Here is an 18953-nt window from a genome sequence, read left to right on the forward strand (position 1 = left end):
GTTTGTTTCCTTCTAGGACTTCATCCATTTAATGTAGATTTTGTATTTTTTTTTTTTTTTTTGCATACTGTTGTTCACAGGATTCTCTTATATTCCTTTTTATTTCTGTAAGGTCAGACCTACTGCCTGATTCCAAGACCTACTATGAAGCTATAGTTATAACAATGTCTTAGAAAAGACATAGAAAGGAATAATCATAAAACAAGAAAAAGATAAATTAGATTTAAGAAATATTAAAATTTTCTGCTCCCCCAAATAATACTATTAAGACAATAAAAAGGCAAAATCCACACTGACCCCAAATATTTAAAATGAGTATATTTATAAAAGAGTTTGTTTTTATTTTAAATAAACTTTTGTAATGATAAAAAGACAAGTAACTCAATTTAGAAAAACATGCAAGGGATTTAAACAGATCTTTCACAGAGAACATATACAATGGCCAATGTGCACACGAAAAAGTGCTCAATGTCATTAGCTACCAGGTAAGTGTAAATTTAAACCACAATGTGATAACAGTTCATACCTACTAGTGTGAATATGGTTAAGAAAGAACTGAAACAAATGTTGGTCAGGATGAAGGACAACTGAAACTCTCACATACTGCTTAAGGGCATGTAAATCGGTGGTACCACTTCTCTGAAAAACTGGCAATTTCTTACAAAGTTAAAAATCCATTTACCCAATTATCCAGCAAGTCCTCTCTAGGTAAAGTGAATGTTCTTGTTCAAGGTTTTCATTTTTCTTAAAAAATGAAAAGAACAAGAACATTCACTTTACCCTTTTCATAGTAACTACACGCCTGGAAACAATTCAAATGTCCATCAGTGCGACAGATAAACTAACTGTAGTTTAGTCATTTCATGTTACTATTCAGCAATAAAAACTAACAAACTGTCTATGACATTGAGGTACATCAAGACCTTCTGTTGAATGAAATAAACTGGACATAAAAGAATACATGTGGTATGACTCCATTTACATCAAGTTCAAAAACAGGCAAAACTAAGCTATGGGAATAGAAATCAGAAAACTGTCTCCACTGTGGTGGAGAGGTGGGGGTCAACTGCAAAGGGGTCTGAAGAAACTTCTGGGGATGATGGAAATGTTGTATATTTGGTGTTAGTGTTCGTTACATGAGAAGAGCATATGTTTGTCAAAACTCACTCCACTAAAAACTAAAATCTATGTATTTCACTGTAGGCAAATTAACCTCAAAAAAAAAATTCAGAAACATTTTAGGTAAGAGACATTGAATGCAAGTGCTTTAAATATTCTTTTAGGTGGCATGGATAGATCTTAATGTTGTTACCTGAAGCTCAGCCTGCAGGGTTCAGTGTTCTTACACCTTGGAACACTGGCATTCCACTTGTCAGCCTCGCAATAAGAACACAGGTGCACCCGCCCAACCCCTCCCAGCCATGGCAGCAGGGACTGGGCAACCCTGTCAGCAGCACACTAGATATGCAAGAGCTCTCTAATTACCATCCTTTTATAAATGCTGGCACTGGCTTCCCCATCGGCATGTTAAATTTCAACACAAGCTAATTCTAAATTATTCAGAAATAAATAATTGGAGTTAACACTGAGAAGCAAAATTGCTTATGGAGGGAGGAAAGAACACAGAATAGAGCCCAAGTTTGGAGTTTCACTCCCAGTCCACTACTTGTAGGCTCTGTGATCTGAGATAAGTCCTAAGTTTCTTTTCTTTATAATGCAGGGATGATGATAACACGACACGCAACTGCTGGACAACGGCGTAGCACTTGGGGAGGAATAGCTGAGAGGCAGAAATGAAAGCCTATGGTAGAATGTGAATTTCCAGGTGAAAGTACACATTTTATTCAAAGCCCTCACTACCCACCTCCACTCGCCAAATATACACACACACCTGGACCTATTTTTGAAAACTTTACTGTAAATTAGAACCTTTATCAGAAGGTAAAGAAGTTTTAACTGTTCAAGTCTGCTACTTTTAAAATTCTGGAGAAATGTTGGCACCTGCCTTATCAAATTCTCTATGGCAGCCATTCATCTGAATATAGAGAAAATCAAGATTTGGACCTCAGCATCCTTTATTTATTTATTAATTTATTTTTTATTTTTTAAATTTTTTATTGCATTTTAGGTTTTGGGGTACATGTGCAGAACATGCAAGACAGTTGCACAGGTACAAACATGGCAGTGTGTTCTGCTTCCTTTCTCCCCTTCACCCACATTTGGCATTTCTCCCCAGGCTATTCCTCCCCAGCTCCCCCAACCCCACTGGCCCTCCCCTTTTCCCCCCAATAGACCCCAGTGTTTAGTACTCCCCTCCCTGTGTCCATGTGTTGTCATTTTTCATCACCCGCCTATGAGTGAGAATATGCGGTATTTCATTTTCTGTTCTTGTGTCAGTTTGCTGAGAATGATGTTCTCAAGATTCAACCATGTCCCTACAAATGACACGAACTCATCATTTCTGATTGCTGCGTAATATTCCGTGGTGTATATGTGCCACATTTTCTCAATCCAGTCTATCATCAATGGGCATTTGGGTTGTCTTTGCTATTGTAAACAGTGCTGCAATGAACATTCGTGTGCATGTGTCCTTATAGTAGAATGATTTATAGTCCTTTGGATACATACCCAGTAATGGGATTGCTGGGTCAAATGGAATTTCTATTTCTAAGGCCTTGAGGAATCGCCACACTGTCTTCCACAATGGTTGAACTAATTTACACTTCCACCAACAGTGTAAAAGTGTTCCTTTTTCTCCACATCCTCTCCAGCATCTGTTGTCTCCAGATTTTTTAATGATCACCATTCTAACTGGTGTGAGATGGTATCTCAATGTAGTTTTGATTTGCATCTCTCTGATGACCAGTGACGATGAGCATTTTTTCATATGATTGTTGGCCTCATATATGTCTTCTTTCGTAAAGTGTCTGTTCATATCCTTTGCCCAATTTTGAATGGGTTTGTTTGTTTTATTCCTGTAAATCTGTTTGAGTTCTTTGTAAATTCTGGATATCAGCCCTTTGTCAGATGGGTAAACTGCAAAAATTTTTTCCCATTCTGTTGGTTGTTGATTCACTCTAGTGACTGTTTCTTTTGCCGTGCAGAAGCTGTGGAGTTTCATTAGGTCCCATTTGTCTATTTTGGCTTTTGTTGCCAATGCTTTTGGTGTTTTGTTCATGAAGTCCTTGCCTACTCCTATGTCCTGGATGGTTTTGCCTAGATTTCCTTCTAGGGTTTTTATGGTGCCAGGTCTTATGTTTAAGTCTTTAATCCATCTGGAGTTAATTTTAGTGTAAGGTGTCAGGAAGGGGTCCAGTTTCTGCTTTCTGCACATGGCTAGCCAGTTTTCCCAACACCATTTGTTAAACAGAGAATCCTTTCCCCATTGCTTGTTTTCATCAGGTTTATCAAAGATTGTATGGTTGTAGATATGTCATGTTGCCTCCGATGCCTCTGTTTTGTTCCATTGGTCTATATCTCTGTTTTGGTACCAGTACCATGCTGTTTTGATTACTGTAGCCTTGTAGTATAGTTTGAAATCCAGTAGTGTGATGCCCCCCGCTGTGTTCTTTTTGCTTAGAATTGACTTGGCTATATGGGCTCTCTTTTGGTTCCATATGAAGTTCATGGTGGTTTTTTCCAGTTCTGTGAAGAAAGTCAGTGGTAGCTTGATGGGGATAGCGTTGATTCTGTAAATTACTTTGGGCAGTATAGCCATTTTCACGATATTAATTCTTCCTAACCATGAACATGGAATGTTTCTCCATCTGTTTGTGTCCTCTCTGATTTCATTGAGCAGTGGTTTGTAGTTTTCCTTGAAGAGGTCCCTTACGTTCCTTGTGAGTTGTATTCCTAGGTATTTTATTCTTTTTGTAGCAATTGTGAATGGCAGTTCGTTCTTGATTTGGCTTTCTTTAAGTCTGTTATTGGTGTAGATGAATGCTTGTGATTTTTGCACATTGATTTTATAAGACTTTGCTGAAGTTCTTATCAGTTTCAGGAGTTTTTGGGCTGAGGCGATGGGGTCTTCTAGGTATACTATCATGTCGTCTGCAAATAGAGACAATTTGGCTTCCACCTTTCCTATTTGAATACCCTTTATTTCTTTTTCTTGCCTGATTGCTCTGGCTAGAACTTCCAGTACTATATTGAATAGGAGTGGTGAAAGAGGGCATCCTTGTCTAGTGCCAGATGTCAAAGGGAATGCTTCCAGTTTTTGCCCATTCCGTATGATATTGGCTCTTGGTTTGTCGTAAATAGCTTTTATTACTTTGAGAATGGTTCCATCGATACTGAGTTTATTGAGGGTTTTTAGCATAAAGCGCTGTTGAATTTTGTCGAATGCCTTCTCTGTGTCAATTGAGATAATCATGTGGTTTTTGTTTTTGGTTCTGTTTATGTGGTGAATTATGTTTACAGACTTGCATATGTTGAACCAGACTTGCATCCCCAGGATGAATCCTACTTAATCATGATGGATAAGTTTTTTGATTTGCTGTTGCAATCAGCTTGCCAATATTTTATTGAAGATTTTTGCATCTATGTTCATCATGGATATTGGCCTGAAGTTTTCTTTTCTTGTTGGGTGTCTGCCGGGTTTTGTTATCAGGATGATATTGGTCTTATAAAATGATTTGAGAAGGATTCCCTCTTTTTGGATTATTTGGAATAGTTTCAGAAGGAATGGTACCAGCTCCTCTTTGTGTGTCTGGTAGAATTCGGCTGTGAACCCATCTGAACCTGGGCTTTTGGTATGGTAGGCTCTTAATTGCTGCCTTGACTTCTGACCTTGTTATTGGTCTATTCATAGTTTCAGCTTCCTCCTGGTTTAGGCTTGGGAGGACACAGGAGTCCAGGAATTTATCCATTTCTTCCAGGTTTACTAATTTATGTGCATAGAGTTGTTTGTAATATTCTCTGATGATGGTTTGAATTTCTATGGAATCTGTGGTGATTTCCCCTTTATCATTTTTTATTGCATCTATTTGGTTGTTCTCTCTTTTCTTTTTAATCAATCTGGCTAGTGGTCTATTTTGTTGATCTTTTCAAAAAACCAGCTCTTGGATTCATTGATTTTTTGAAGGGTTTTTTGTGTCTCTATCTCCTTCAGTTCAGCTCTGATCTTAGTTATATCTTGTCTTCTGCTGGGTTTTGAGTTTTTTTGATCTTACTCCTCTAGCTCTTTCAATTTTGATGATAGGGTGTCTATTTTGGATCTCTCCATTCGCCTCATATGGGCACTTATTGCTATATATTTTTCTCTTGAGACTGCTTTAAATGTGTCCCAGAGATTCTGGCATGTTGTGTCTTTGTTCTCATTGGTTTTGAAGAACTTCTTTATTTCTGCCTTCATTTCATTGTTTATCCAGTCTACATTCAAGAGCCAGTTGTTCAGTTTCCATGAAGCTGTGCGGTTCTGGGTTGGTTTCTGAATTCTGAGTTCTAACTTGATTGCACTATGGTCTGAGAGACTGTTTGTTATGATTTCAGTTGTTTTGCATTTGCTGAGGAGTGCTTTACTTCCAATTATGTGGTCAATTTTCGAATAGGTGTGATGTGGTGCTGAGAAGAATGTATATTCTGTGGATTTGGGGTGGAGAGTTCTGTAAATGTCTATCAGGTTTGCTTGCTCCAGGTCTGAATTCAAGCCCTGGATATCTTTGTTGATTTTCTGTCTGGTTGATCTGTCTAATATTGACAGTGGAGTGTTAAAGTCTCCCACTATTATTGTGTGGGAGTCTAAGTCTCTTTGTAAGTCATTAAGAACTTGCCTTATGTATCTGGGTGCTCCTGTATTGGGTCCATATATGTTTAGGATCGTTAGCTCTTCTTGTTGTATCGATCCTTTTACCATTATGTAATGTCCTTCTTTGACTCTTTGGATCTTTGTTGCTTTAAAGTCTATTTTATCAGAGATGAGAATTGCAACTCCTGCTTTTTTTTTGCTCTCCATTTGCTTGGTAAATCTTCCTCCATCCCTTTATTTTGAGCCTTTGTGTATCCTTGCATGTGAGATGGGTTTTCTGGATACAGCACACTGATGGGTTTTGGATTTTTATCCAATTTGCCAGGCTGTGTCTTTTGATTGATGCATTTAGTCCATTTACATTTAGGGTTAATATTGTTATGTGTGAATTTGATACTGCCATTTTGATGCCAGCTGGCTGCTTTGCCCATTAGTTGTTGTAGATTCTTCATTATGTTGATGCTCTTTATCATTTAGTGTGATTTTGGAATGGCTGGTACTGGTTGTTCCTTTCTATGTGTAGTGCCTCTTTCAGGAGCTCTTGTAAAGCAGGCCTGGTGGTGACAAAATCTCTGAGTACTTGCTTGTTCACAGAGGATTTTATTTTTCCTTCACTTCTGAAGCTCAGTTTGGCTGGATATGAAATTCTGGGTTGAAAGTTCTTTTCTTTAAGGATGTTGAATATTGGCCCCCACTCTCTTCTGGCTTTTAGTGTTTCTGCTGAGAGATCTGCTGTGAGTCTGATGGGCTTCCCTACATGGGTGACCCGACCTTTCTCTCTTGCTGCCCTTAGTATTTTCTTCCTTATTTCAACGTTGTTGAATATGACGATTATGTGCCTTGGGGTTGCTCTTCTTGTGGATTATCTTTGTGGTGTTCTCTGTATTTCCTGCATTTGAGTGTTGCCCTGTCTTGCTAGGTGGGGGAAATTTTCCTGGATAATGTCCTGAAGAGTATTTTCCAGCTCTGATTCATTCTCTTTGTCACATTCTGGTACACCTATGAAACATAGGTTAGGTCTCTTCACATAGTCCCACATTTCTTGGAGACTTTGTTCATTCCTTTTGCACTTTTTTCTCTGATCTTTGTTTCTTGTTTTATTTTATTGAGTTGATCTTCGACTTCTGATATTCTTTCTTCTGCTTGGTCAATTCGGCTGTTGAAACTTGTGCATGGTTCGCGAAGTTCTCGTATTGTGTTTTTCAGCTCCTTTAATTCATTCATATTCCTCTCTAAGTTATCCATTCTTGTTATCATTTCCTCGAATCTTTTTTCAAGGTTCTTAGTTTCTTTGCATTGATTTAAAACATGTTCTTTTAGCTCACAAAAGTTTCTCATTATCCACCTTCTGAAGTCTAATTCCGTCATTTTGTCACAGTCATTCTCTGTCCAGCTTTGTTCCCTCGCTGGTGAGGAGTTTTGTTCCTTTCTAGGAGGCGAGGTGTTCTGGTTTCGGATGTTTTCCTCCTTTTTGCGCTGCTTTATTCCCATCTTTGTGGATTTATCCACCTGTCGTCTGTGTAGTTGCTGACTTTTCGATTGGGTCTCTGAGTGGATGCCCAGATTGTTGATGATGAAGTATTTCTGTTGCTTGGTTTTCCTTCTACCAGTCTAGCCCCTCCACTGTACGACTGCTGAGGTCCACTCCAGGCTCTGCTTGTCTGGGGTGCACCTATAGCAGCTGCGGAACAGTGATGGATCCTACCAGTTTCTTTTTCTGCTATCTTTGTCCCAGAATGATGCCTGTCAAATGTCAGTCTTTTGGATATAGAAGGGTCAGGGAGCTGCTTGAGGAGGCAGTCTGTACTTTATAGGAGCTCAAGTGCTGAGCTGTGAGCTCTGTTGTTCATTCAGGCTGTTAGGCTGCTACATTTAATTCTGCTGCAGCTGAACTCATTAAAAAACCCTTTTTTTTCTCAGATGCTCTGTCTCGAGGGGGTTGGGGCTTTATTTGTGAGTGTCCGTTGTGCTGTCCTGCCCAGCTAGGAGGCAGTCTAGTCACTATTTGCCTGCCGAGGCTCCACCCTGCTGGTGTGAGGTTCACCCTGTTGCTGCAGGCTCTGCCCTGCTGCTGCGGTCTCTGCCCTGCTGCCACGGGCTGTGGCAGAGTCTCTCTGTTTTAGTGGGTTGCCTCAGCAATGGCAGGCTGTGTCAGCAAATGGGCGTGTACCTCAGTAGGGGCGGATTGCCTTGGTAATGGTGGGTGCCCTGCCCCCACGGAGCTGCACCATTTTGGGTTTAGCTGTGCCCTCAGGGAACCTCTTCACCCGGAGTGTTTGGAATCGCCATTTTGTTTGTCCCACTGCGCTACCCCAAACGCTGCTTCCCTGGAATCTCTTGGACTGGCTCACTGTCCAAGTCCCATTCAGTCTCAAGTTCAGCCCTCTCAAGTCTCAGATTGCCGGTTCAACAGGGCACCCAGACCAGTGTGCTTTGTGCGGAGTGCTGTGTAGCGCCGCTGTGCTACAGTGCTGGCCGCCGGCTGCACCGGCTGCCTGCTGCACCAGCCAAAACCTCTGCCTGGCATCCCACGTCTCTTTTATACCTGGGAATTTCCCTGTTCTGTGGGCAACAAAGATCCATCTGGAAATGTGGCCCTGACTCACCCTCTCCACGCATTCACCGAGAGCTTCAATCCTGGGTTGTTCTCACCGTGCCATCTTGAGTCCCCCGCCCTCAGCATCCTTTAAAATTGGATGTCCAGATTAAAAGCATCTACAGAGGTTTAAGCATCCAAGGATGCTTTCAACCTGGGCATCTGATTTTAACAACAGACTCTTTCCTGATCACAGTTAGAAAATGACATCCTGGGCCTGCTTCTCCTCTGAATTCTTACTCATAACAGGGCGTCACACTTACCTTGAGAGAGCAAACCCTGAGAGCCATCTCACCTGCTGGTGAAGGTCAGGGGCAAGGCTGTGGCCAGGTGGGGCATCAGCAGCAGGGTCTGCGCTTGGTGCTCAATGACCTTCACCTCTCCCTTGGCTTTGGGCCCAAATTGCCTCCAGCTAGAGGGAATCAACAGACACCACTGTTACCCAAATCCAGGAGGCAACTTCATTTCCAGAGCTAAAAGTGCTGGCTCGCCATTCGCCTTCCAAAGTCTCCAGAATGCAGAAATCTGAATTTCCTAAAATGTGGTTAGGACAAGATATACTCAGTTTCTGAAGAAAGCCCAACAGGAAGATTTTCAGCTCTTCTAGAAGTTAATCTTCCCAGCATGGAACATTTTTAAAGCAGCACATCTATCTAACACCAGAGTAATTTTTACTCCTTAACATTTACATGACATTTTATAGTTACAAGTGCCCCATGATCATTAATTATTCAGCTTTACGAAGTTTGTGACATAATTAATAAGACAGGAGAGATACCCTAGAACATATTTCAAAAGGACATTCTCAACAAGGAGGGTGACATTAACCCTAGTGTCCCTGTCAGATTCACAGGCGGGTCATTACTTTTAGCCCATCTAAACCCCTTGAAATTAAATGTGGAAAAGCTGTTCTCCACATCCCACCTTAAATCCCTGTGCCCTGTAGACAGCATCTGCATTGCACTCTGAGGCTGCTCTGTCAGGTGAACAAGGCTTTACTTGGAGCAGTTTATAAAGTGGTGTGGGATTGTCCCCACAGGCAATGCCCAGGGACAGATCTCTCAGAATCACATAGTTGTAGACTGCAAAGAGCCCAGGCTTTAAGTAGAGGTCACCCTCTGGCCCACACAGCCTGATGCTCTACAGCCTGCATTTGGCAGCATCTGTCTTTGAACAGCTTAGTTTAACGTTGGTTTCTGAAAGAACAGCATTTCACTCATGCACACATGCATACATGGTGCTATGTTATCAAACACGGCAGGCAAACCTTTGCTTCACACGCCAGTGGGCTGAGGACATCCATCAACCACTCAAAGAGAAGAGAAGGAACAATTGTTTAAAAAAATCTTACATATGATAAATACTTTGTTAAATACACTCTTATACTTAAATATTGTGTTTATTTGTAATTAAAACAAGGGCACCATAATCTTTTTAGTGTTTAAGGCATCTGGAATTCATGTCCTAGAGCCGTCATGGGGGTGGTGAGGACAAATGACAAGCACACACAAGAAAGGCTGCACTATGAGCATAGCCTTGTTTTCTAAGAGCACAGACTTCCCCTAGGCACAGCCTAACCACTCCACGGATGACTGTTTCAAAAGCACCACCCCACCCTGCCCTTCTTCCATGCCCACCCCTCCATCCTAGTTCACACCCAACCACAGCAGGCTCATGGCTCCAGAGGAAAGGGCTGTAAGTCTACAGGGAAATATCTCAGCTTTTGAGGGATCATGGTGAAACCAACCAAAAAATCACAAAGCTGGTAATGGTGTCATCATGATGTTGAGTCATTGATAAGGACTGAATTGTGTCCCCACAGAATTCACACATTGAAGCTCTAACCACCAATGTGACTATTTGGAGACATCACTCTTAGGAGGCAATTAAGCTTGAATTAGCTCATATCGGTCCTAATCTCATAGGATTGGTGGCCATATAAAAAGAGAAGAGAAAGTTCCCTCCCTCCTCACACCCATGCACTGAGAAAGACCATATGAAGACACAGCAAGATGGCGGCCAGCAGCCGTCTGCCAGCCAGGAAGAACACCCTCACCAGACCTGTCAGTGCCTTGATTTTGGGCTTGCAGTCTCCAGAACTATGAGAAATAAACTTCTATTATTTAAGCCACCCAGTCTACAGTATTCGGTTACAGCAGCCAAAGCTGATTAATGTAGTCATTTTACAAATTCCATGTGTTCCTCCTGCTTAACTTCCATTTTTGCATGCTGTGATTATATTGTAGCTTTATCTATGGTTGTTGTAGCTATTGTCTTATTCACCAAAACCAGATAATGGCCACATGCAGTTCACTGAGGACGTCTGTGTGCCTGCTCTATGCCCAGCACCATGCTAGGCACTGGGTGTTCACCAAGTCAAGAAGGCTGAGTCCCAGCCACTGAGCCCAGAGCCTGGGACATGGAGAAAACCCAGACAAGGTGGCATATGCAAAGAGAGCCTTGGGCACGGCCCCATGCTCCAGAGCTTCACTTCAGGACATTGTGCTTACACAGTGACAGCAAAAGCAGTGATTGGTCACAACTTCTAGTTTTCTTTATTGTTGTTGTTGTTAGGTTTTTTTCTTTTTTTGGCTGAAAAATAACTATAATAATAATGCAATTTTAAACAGTATCTCATCACAATTTCTGTTTCTATGGCAAACTCTGTCTTGGCCACCATACACTCAATATCTATTTAATGAATGAAATAATTAATTTGTTTTTCAAATGAGGAAATGCAAATTAATCACAGTGGAGTGGCCACTGGAGACCTCAGGGAATGTCTCTGGATGCCTGATCCAACCCCAATTTGTTGTGCCTCAGTTTCTCGATGGAGGTTCACCTTATAGTAGTGCCATTTCCTCTTTGACTTTCATGTTCAATTGGGGTGATGGGTGAAGAGCAGAAAGAGGCCATCGGGGGTCCACGTGGCAGGCCTCGCAATGTCTTTCACTGTGCTAATAGAGAGGAGTTACGTTTTCCTAATCCACTGCTGAGTTCCCAGGTAATTTCACAAAAATCAGGAGTGTTCACAAGAATCTGAGTGTCCAGACTTTCTTTAAAAATAGGAAGATCTGGCACCTCTGGACCCTATTCCTATAATGCAATCTGCTGGAACTCAGAAGCCCAATGCTCCAGGCAGGTAATGGCAGTCCCCTGAGGACCGCAGAGCCCTTTCCACTCCCTGACATTACCTGCTGGCCCAGGGGGGCATTGAGTTTTTAGCCACATTGCATTTTTTTCCCAATCTAGAATAAATTGACATCAGCATCCTAACTTATGTTAATTATGTTCTGTAACTGTGATATACAGCCAAGCAGAGACATTCTATGTAAGTCTATGAATTTACTGGAAGAACTTCTAGGGAGCAAAATGGCTCTGGCCAGGTTGTAGGGAATAAAATTCAAATGCCTCAGCTTGGTATTCAAGAGCCCACTTCAGCCTGACTTGAGTGTTCCAGCCTTTTCTCCTACTAAGCCCCTTCAGATGATCTTCCGCATCCTGGGCCTCTGTCCAAACAGGGCTACCTGCCTGCAGCCAACCCCACCACTAACTGTCGGTGTCTAAATGGGCTCATTTTTGCTGGACTCAGCCAAATGCACTTTCCCCAAATTGAGACTTCCCTGATTCTCCCCTTCTCCTTGGCACACTCCAAAAACAGAACAGAACCAAACCAACCAAAGCAAGAAGATGCTTCTCCCCAGAATGCTGAGCATTTCATGTCACCCCTCCTGCATTGCCCAGCACCTTCCCTTTCCAGCTGGAACCTTGTGTACCTATGGTAACCATGTGCCACTGACACTTTGACATCTGGGACTTTGCTGACCCTGGAGGGACAGGGGCTCCCAGGGCCAGCTAATTCCTAAAGACAGCAAATGACTTCCTTTGAGTGCATTTTTTAAATGTAAACAAATCAGTTCAGGACCCCATCCCCGCTGCTTCTTCTATCTGGCTCTTCCACTCAGGGCCTACCCTCTTCTCCCCAGGGCCACATACCAGAAAACTCAGAACAGATCCTATGCCTCAGAGTCTTCTGAAATTATTCATACTAGCCAGTCTTAAACCTGCTTACCTGCCCTGCTCATTTCTTCCTGTGGAAACCACAATAAAGGCTCTTGCCCACATTTTCACTTGATGCTCTCTGCCTTCTAACCAATGCTAGTATTTCCCCACATGGCCCTGCGTGGTATGACATGCCCCTGCTTTTGGGAACTATAAGTAACAAACTGTGCTTTCCATGGCTGTCCTCTCCTGATCTGCCAGCTTCACCATACTGAGAAATAATACAACCTACATTTTAAAACAGCACTTTTCACTGGACTCAGCCTGCTGAGGGAAGGCCCGCTCAGTCTTCTGGTGCCCCAGCCTGCCCTGAAATATGCACCCAGGGAAGACAGAGGCAGGAGGGCAGATGAATGTCCTGCCAGCTCCCAGCAGCTCCACACCAACCCCTCCACTCACCCTCTCCCGCTTATCCTTGGAACATTTGCTTGTCATTAGATGCTCTGAACAAAACTCAGTTCTCAGACACTGGAGTGCTGGCTGGGAGCCAGGGCACTTAAGACAGGGATGAGAGGAATGAAAGGAAGGAGCCTCCCCTGTGCCCAACAGCCCACTCCACCACAGGCGTTTCTGCCAGGGGCCAGAGGTAAATAGATGGGTGGGCAGAAAGTAGGTACCACCCAACTCTTTCTTTCCCTACCTCTGGCCCAAGACCCTGACAATCCCCAAGCACCAAGCAGGGAGTTTCCTCTGGCTTCTCGCTCATCAGATGTGCTCTCTGGCTTCTCCAAGGAGGAATGACACTGAGGGCTACTGAGGCTCCTCCCACCCAAAGATGCAGCAAGACGTCAGCCCTGTGACTGCCACCATTAGCCCCCATGTGGGCAGCCTGCAGCAGCAGAGGCAACAGAGACCAAAGGCCTCAAGACTTGGGATTCCCAGAGGGCTTGGCCCCTGAGAGACCCTGCCCTGGCATACTGTGGTCTCCCTCTTATTTATGCTCTGAGGCCCCATCAGCCTTAGCAAGGGCCATGACAGTCCAGGCCTGGACTCTGGTTGCCAGCATCTTGGCACACTGCCCTGAACACAGCTCGCAAGACTGTAATCCCTGCAGCTGGCCAGCAGTTACTGCCTGCCAGACATTTTTATTGTTCTAGTTTATGATGTATATGGACACAATATTCTTCCCATCCTTTTCCTCCACTGGGTTACTATTTTTCTTTAAAAACACATACAAAGGCTATATTTTTCTCTGTAAATATAATTTTTATTTCAGTGTTTCCTCCCCCCAAAAAACCAAGTCGCTTAGCTCAAATTTTTTGTGATCTTTAAAATAAAAAAGTGGTGCGTGTGCGTACAACGATATCCATGTGAGGATAAAGCCGGGCTCAGAGTGCTGTGAATGATGCCATTTAAAATTATAGATGTGAAAAGCTATTTCTAGATTCCAGCAACTCCTAAGGAAGAGAGGAAACATTTATTTTGAGTTGCTTTATTTCATTCCCACTCAATTTTGAACACGGCTGCTTGAGGCAACATTCGTGGGATATGACATGGCTATTAATCACCAAGGCAGCTACTGCAGGCACAGCCTCTGGGGGAGCCCCGCTGCTCGCCTTCTCCCCTCTCCCTCTGGTCTCTTCTCCCAAAGGAGGCCAGTGACCTACTAAAAAAGATAATTACTTCCCATGTTTCCTGCTCTGTGGTATCACTGCATCCAGTCAACTTAGAAGGAGAGGAGCTTTTGGGCTAAACCTTGCCCTGGACTCTGAGAATTCTTGGGGTGCAAGCTGGTTTGCAGGCATCCCTGCAACCAGAAGAAGGGGGAACGAAACCCTCCTCCACTGTCAAGGTGCTGACCTTTGTAGACAAAAGCTCAGTTCCTTCCTGGGCTCAGGCCACCTTCCTTTGTGTCTACCTTCCTTCATTAATAACCAGACCACAGGCAGAATTCAAGAGAGCTTGTAAGTGCCTGGCAGCTGGACCACTGCACCCCATTCCCAGTGGCCTCCACAGAAACCCTCCAACCTCTCATAGAGTCCACAGCCCATCTGTCCTGTTTCTATCCCTTCTCTGGGGCACTCCTGGACATACAAACTCAGAGGGCAAATATTTTACAAAGCAGGATATTTGTAATGCCACCAATTGAACTTGGAATGTTTGGCTTCTTATTATCAATAAAAATGTGTGGGAGTCAGACACTCTGACCCTCAGCCCCAAGCCTCACCGCCTCCAATCCCAGGTGATCCCATCCTTCACCTTAGGTTCGTGGAAGGGGCCAGGCTGCACACAACTCCTGCTAGTTTTTTGTTTTGGTTTGCTTTTTTGTTCTTTGTTTGTTTGTTTATTTTTGAGACACAGTCTCACTCTGTTGTCCAGGCTGGAGTGAAGTTGTGCGATCTTGGCTCACTGCAACCTCTTTCTCCTAGGTTCAAGCAATTCTCCTGTCTCAGCCTCTTGAGTAGTTGGGACTACAGGCCTGCACCTTCATGCCCGACTAATTTTTGTAATTTTAGTAGAGATGGAGATGTCACCATGTTGCCCAGGCTTGTCTCAAACTCCCGGCTTCAAGTGATCCACCCACCTCAACCTCCCAAGTGGTGGGATTACAGGCGTGGCCACCATGGTGGCTGTGCTGGTTTTTTGTTCTTTGTTTTTAAGTTGTACATATAACAGTTTGCCCTTTGGGAAGGATCAATCCCACATTGAAACATTGAAGCATCAGCTTAACACGTTACGTCTGCTGTGTTTTAGTTGTCATTCTTCCCATGGGCAGCTTTCTTTCTTTCTTTCTTTCTTTTGAGACAGAGTTGCACTCTGTCACCCATGCTAGAGTACAGTGGTGCAGTCTCGACTCATGGCAACCTCTGCCTATTGGGTTCCAGCAATTCTCCTGCCTCAGCCTCCTGAGTAGCTGGGATTACAGGCACATTCCACCATACCCGGCTAATTTTTTATATTTTTAGTAGGGATGGGGTTTTGTCATATTGACTAGGCTGGTCTCAAACTCCTGGCTTCAAGTGACCTGCACACCTCGGCCTCCTAAAGTGCTGGGATTACAGGTGTGAGCCACCACACCTAGCCCAAAGGGCAACTTTCAATCCATATATAAAAGAGATGGAAGAAACACGTGTGTGTGTGTAAGTGAATGAGTGTGTGATATAGAGAGTGTATGTGTATGTGTGCTTCTTTGATAGTAGACTGTGATTAAATACACAAAACGGTCTCGAGAAAGAGTTCTCAAAGTGCCTTTCAGAGTCTTAAGAAATCTCAACAAATAGCTTTGTCACCTTCTAGTCACCTCTTTTCCTCCCAACTCTCAACAGTCTATCAATCTAACCACCCTGGAATAGAATAGATAATTCTCAACTGTTGTGAAGAGTTCAATGACAATGACAGTTTTTAAGCATGGGAATATTTCTGATATGGAAAGAGATGAGGGTTTGTGGCTTTGGTGTCAATGTCACATAGTATACATAGCGAGCAGAAAGAGTACCCCAAAACCTTCAAGCCCAGGCATTAAAGCTCAGATTTCCTTGGCCAGAAAGTATATCTCTTCAGAGAAGCCCTTGCCAATTATTCTTTTCCTTTCTCAAAATTCATGCCAGATCAAAAACCTGGGGATCATAAAGGCCCTCCCCAGCAGGGTCCATGGATTTAAAGTTGTGACCAGTATCCAGCAGGGGTTGAGACTCTGCTACTGGAGACTGCAAAGACCATATACCCCATCTATTAACACTGCAAGACCAGTGCTGAATAGAGCAGACTGCAGATCAACAGGGGATTAGGGTCAGGCTGCTTCCTCCCACAAGCTGAGGGATGACCCCAGTGGATACCGCAGAAGCCCCTCAGATAAGAGACAATGCATCCCACAATAAACCTGCAGCCCTGGATCTATATTCCCATTGAGTGGGTCATTTCTGGCCAGTATTACAACACTGACTACCAGTAGGGTCACCCTGGATCTGAGACTGGCCAATTTCAGATTCTTTGTTGAGGGTTCAATTACACAAACAAAAGTGGGTCTAACCCGTCACACTGTGGTTCAAACCTACTTAAAATAAACACCAAGGAACCTGGCTTGCCTTTGTACTGAGTTTGTTTTTGTCCTCTCTGGTGACTCATGCTGCCCATAGGAGACTACCCTGGGACCAAGTCAACATCACATCCCCACCTGCATCACCGGCACAATATAGAATGGCTAGAAATTCAGACACTCCTGGTTTGCACTCAGACTCTAACACCTGCCAGTGTGTTATCTTGGGCAAGTAACAGAAACCCTCTAAGCCTCAGGTTCCTCAAACACTAACTGAGGCTGATAATGAGCATGGGGACTAAGTGATGCCTGACATGTAGCAGGTGTTCAAGGCACAGCAGGCATCTATGCAGTGACTGCCATTACCTCTGGAGTCCCTAAAATTACCTGCTATTCTGCTCATCTTTGATCTAGGAAAGCCAAAGCTTTCCTGCATTTTAAAATTTCCCCAAAAAGCACTCTTTTCGTTTCTCTAACACAAACAAAGACATAACTTACTCTGCATCACTAAAACTTTTGTAAAAAGAGTTTCTGGGTTAAAAGTCTCTTCTATCCAACCTTAAATTAAAGATGATGAGATTGCTGAGAGGGAAGAAAACAAGGTAAGTCTACTGATGTGTTAGAAAAAGAATGTGTGTGTGTGTGCGCGCGCGCACGTGCGTGTGTGCATGTGCGCGTGCATGCGTGTCTGTGTGTGTGCATGCATGTGTGTGCACGTGTGTGTCCGTGCGTGTGTGCGTGTGTGCATGTATGTGTGCATGTGTGTGTATGCGTGTGTGTTGGAAAGCTTTCTAACAGCACTTGCATGTACCCCAAAACACCAGCCAATTTTCTTCTTCCCAAATTCCAGGTAGAAACAGGATGGACAAAACAAAAACCCTGGAAGGTGGCGTGGGCAGGGCCTCCCAGCTCATTGTGTTGCCATAGAAGCTGCAGGTTCGTACCAGAGACAATCAGCCGACCCTAGAGAGGAGGCCAAATGCTTTTCAGGTGGTTCTCACCCAAGGGAAATTAATTTGCTTTTCAGAATGACAGCCTTAGCAATATCTGTGAGTGACAGAGTGGTTAATGTTAGTAGTCAGAACTGTGATTCCTGGAGATTTTTTAAAAATGTATACTAATGAATGCAAAACAAAATTATAATGGGAGACATGAGCCATAAATTATAGCTGAGGCTGCCTGGGGTGAGCTAATTATTTCACTGTTGTATTAATTTCATGTTTTAAAAAATTGTACGAAGAAACACCTTCCATCATTAGTGCCATTGCAGAAATCCTGCAGAAGCCCTAGCACCTCGGCCATAAAAGTATGGAAGAAAGAGGGACAAGACTCTCTAGATCCAGGCCTTCTCTCCTTTTTCCCCTCCATTCAATGGCAGATGTGGAATCTCTGTGCATCCCATGTGCCCCAACAACCGTCCAGAACTTGCTATCATCTTGGAGGTAGCAAGCCTGACCACCATGTGTGAACAAGGAGATAAATGCAGAGCCCCAACATTCTCCAGGTTTCCCTGTCCCTGAGGTTGAGCATCATGAGTCAACAGTCAGGTGATGAAGTGTGCTTCAGTGTGCATCCATTTCTTCATGCTCCAGGTTGTCTTTAGACTGTTCTTGGCAATGGAAATTACCCAAGCAGCTTAAGAGCTGAAGCCTTCACTTCTCTCAATCCACAGTCTCAAAGGTAAGGCTCATATGCTCTTAAAACAACAGCAGAATCTTTCAATCCATAAACACGATATGTCTCTCCATTTATTTAGATCTTGATTTCTCTCATCAGTGTTGTGTTGTTTTCAGGAGTCTTACACATGTTTTCATTAAATTTTCACCTAAGTATTCACATTTTTGAGCAATTATAAATGATACAGTATTTTAAATTCTGATACCCTTATATTCATGGCTGGTATATAAAAATGTATGTTTTTTGTATGTTTATTTTTATACCATATGACTTTGCTGAATTCACTTCTTAGTTCTAGGGTTTTTTTGTAGATATCTTGGAGTTTTCTACATAAATATCATGTCATCTGAATACAAAAACAGTTTTATTGCTCCTTTTCCAATCTATATGCTTTTCATTTCCTTTTCCTGCCTATTGCACTGATTACAACTTCCAGCACTATATTGAACAGGAGCAGCAAGAGGAGACATCCTTGCCTTATTCCTGATTTTAAAGGGAAGTAATTCAGTCCTTTACCATAATGTATAATGTCGACTGTACAGTTTTGGTAGGTGCTGTTTATTCCATCAAGGATATTCCTCGTTAGTCTTCCTTGAATGAGTGTTTTAACATGAATGTATACTGACTTTTTCAGACACTTTTCTCTGTATCCATTAAAATGATTATAAGATTTTTCTTCTTTCGCGTGTCAATATGGTAGATCAAATAGGCTTTTTTTTTTGAGACAGAGTCTCACTCTGTTGCCAGGCTGGAGTGCAGTGGCATGATCTTGGCTCACTGCAACCTCCACCTCCTAGGTTCAAGCAATTATCTTGCCTCAGCCTTCCAAGTAGCTGGGACTACAGGTGCACGCCACAATGCCCAGCTGATATTTGTATTTTTAGTAAAGACAGGGT

The 18953-nt window shown here is 43.0% G+C and overlaps 1 protein-coding gene across 1 annotated transcript in view; it reads right to left on the bottom strand.

Moving 5' to 3' along the window:
- Positions 1-18953, bottom strand: part of ACOXL (acyl-CoA oxidase like) — a 389909-nt gene that overhangs the window by 225541 nt on the left and 145415 nt on the right. Inside the window, 1 exon segment of the mRNA XM_078348358.1 lies at positions 8638-8754. Within this exon segment, the coding sequence (XP_078204484.1) occupies positions 8638-8754 (117 nt within the window).

Source organism: Callithrix jacchus, chromosome 14, assembly GCF_049354715.1.
Source record: "Callithrix jacchus isolate 240 chromosome 14, calJac240_pri, whole genome shotgun sequence".
In the NCBI taxonomy this organism is placed as follows: Eukaryota; Metazoa; Chordata; class Mammalia; order Primates; family Cebidae; genus Callithrix; species Callithrix jacchus.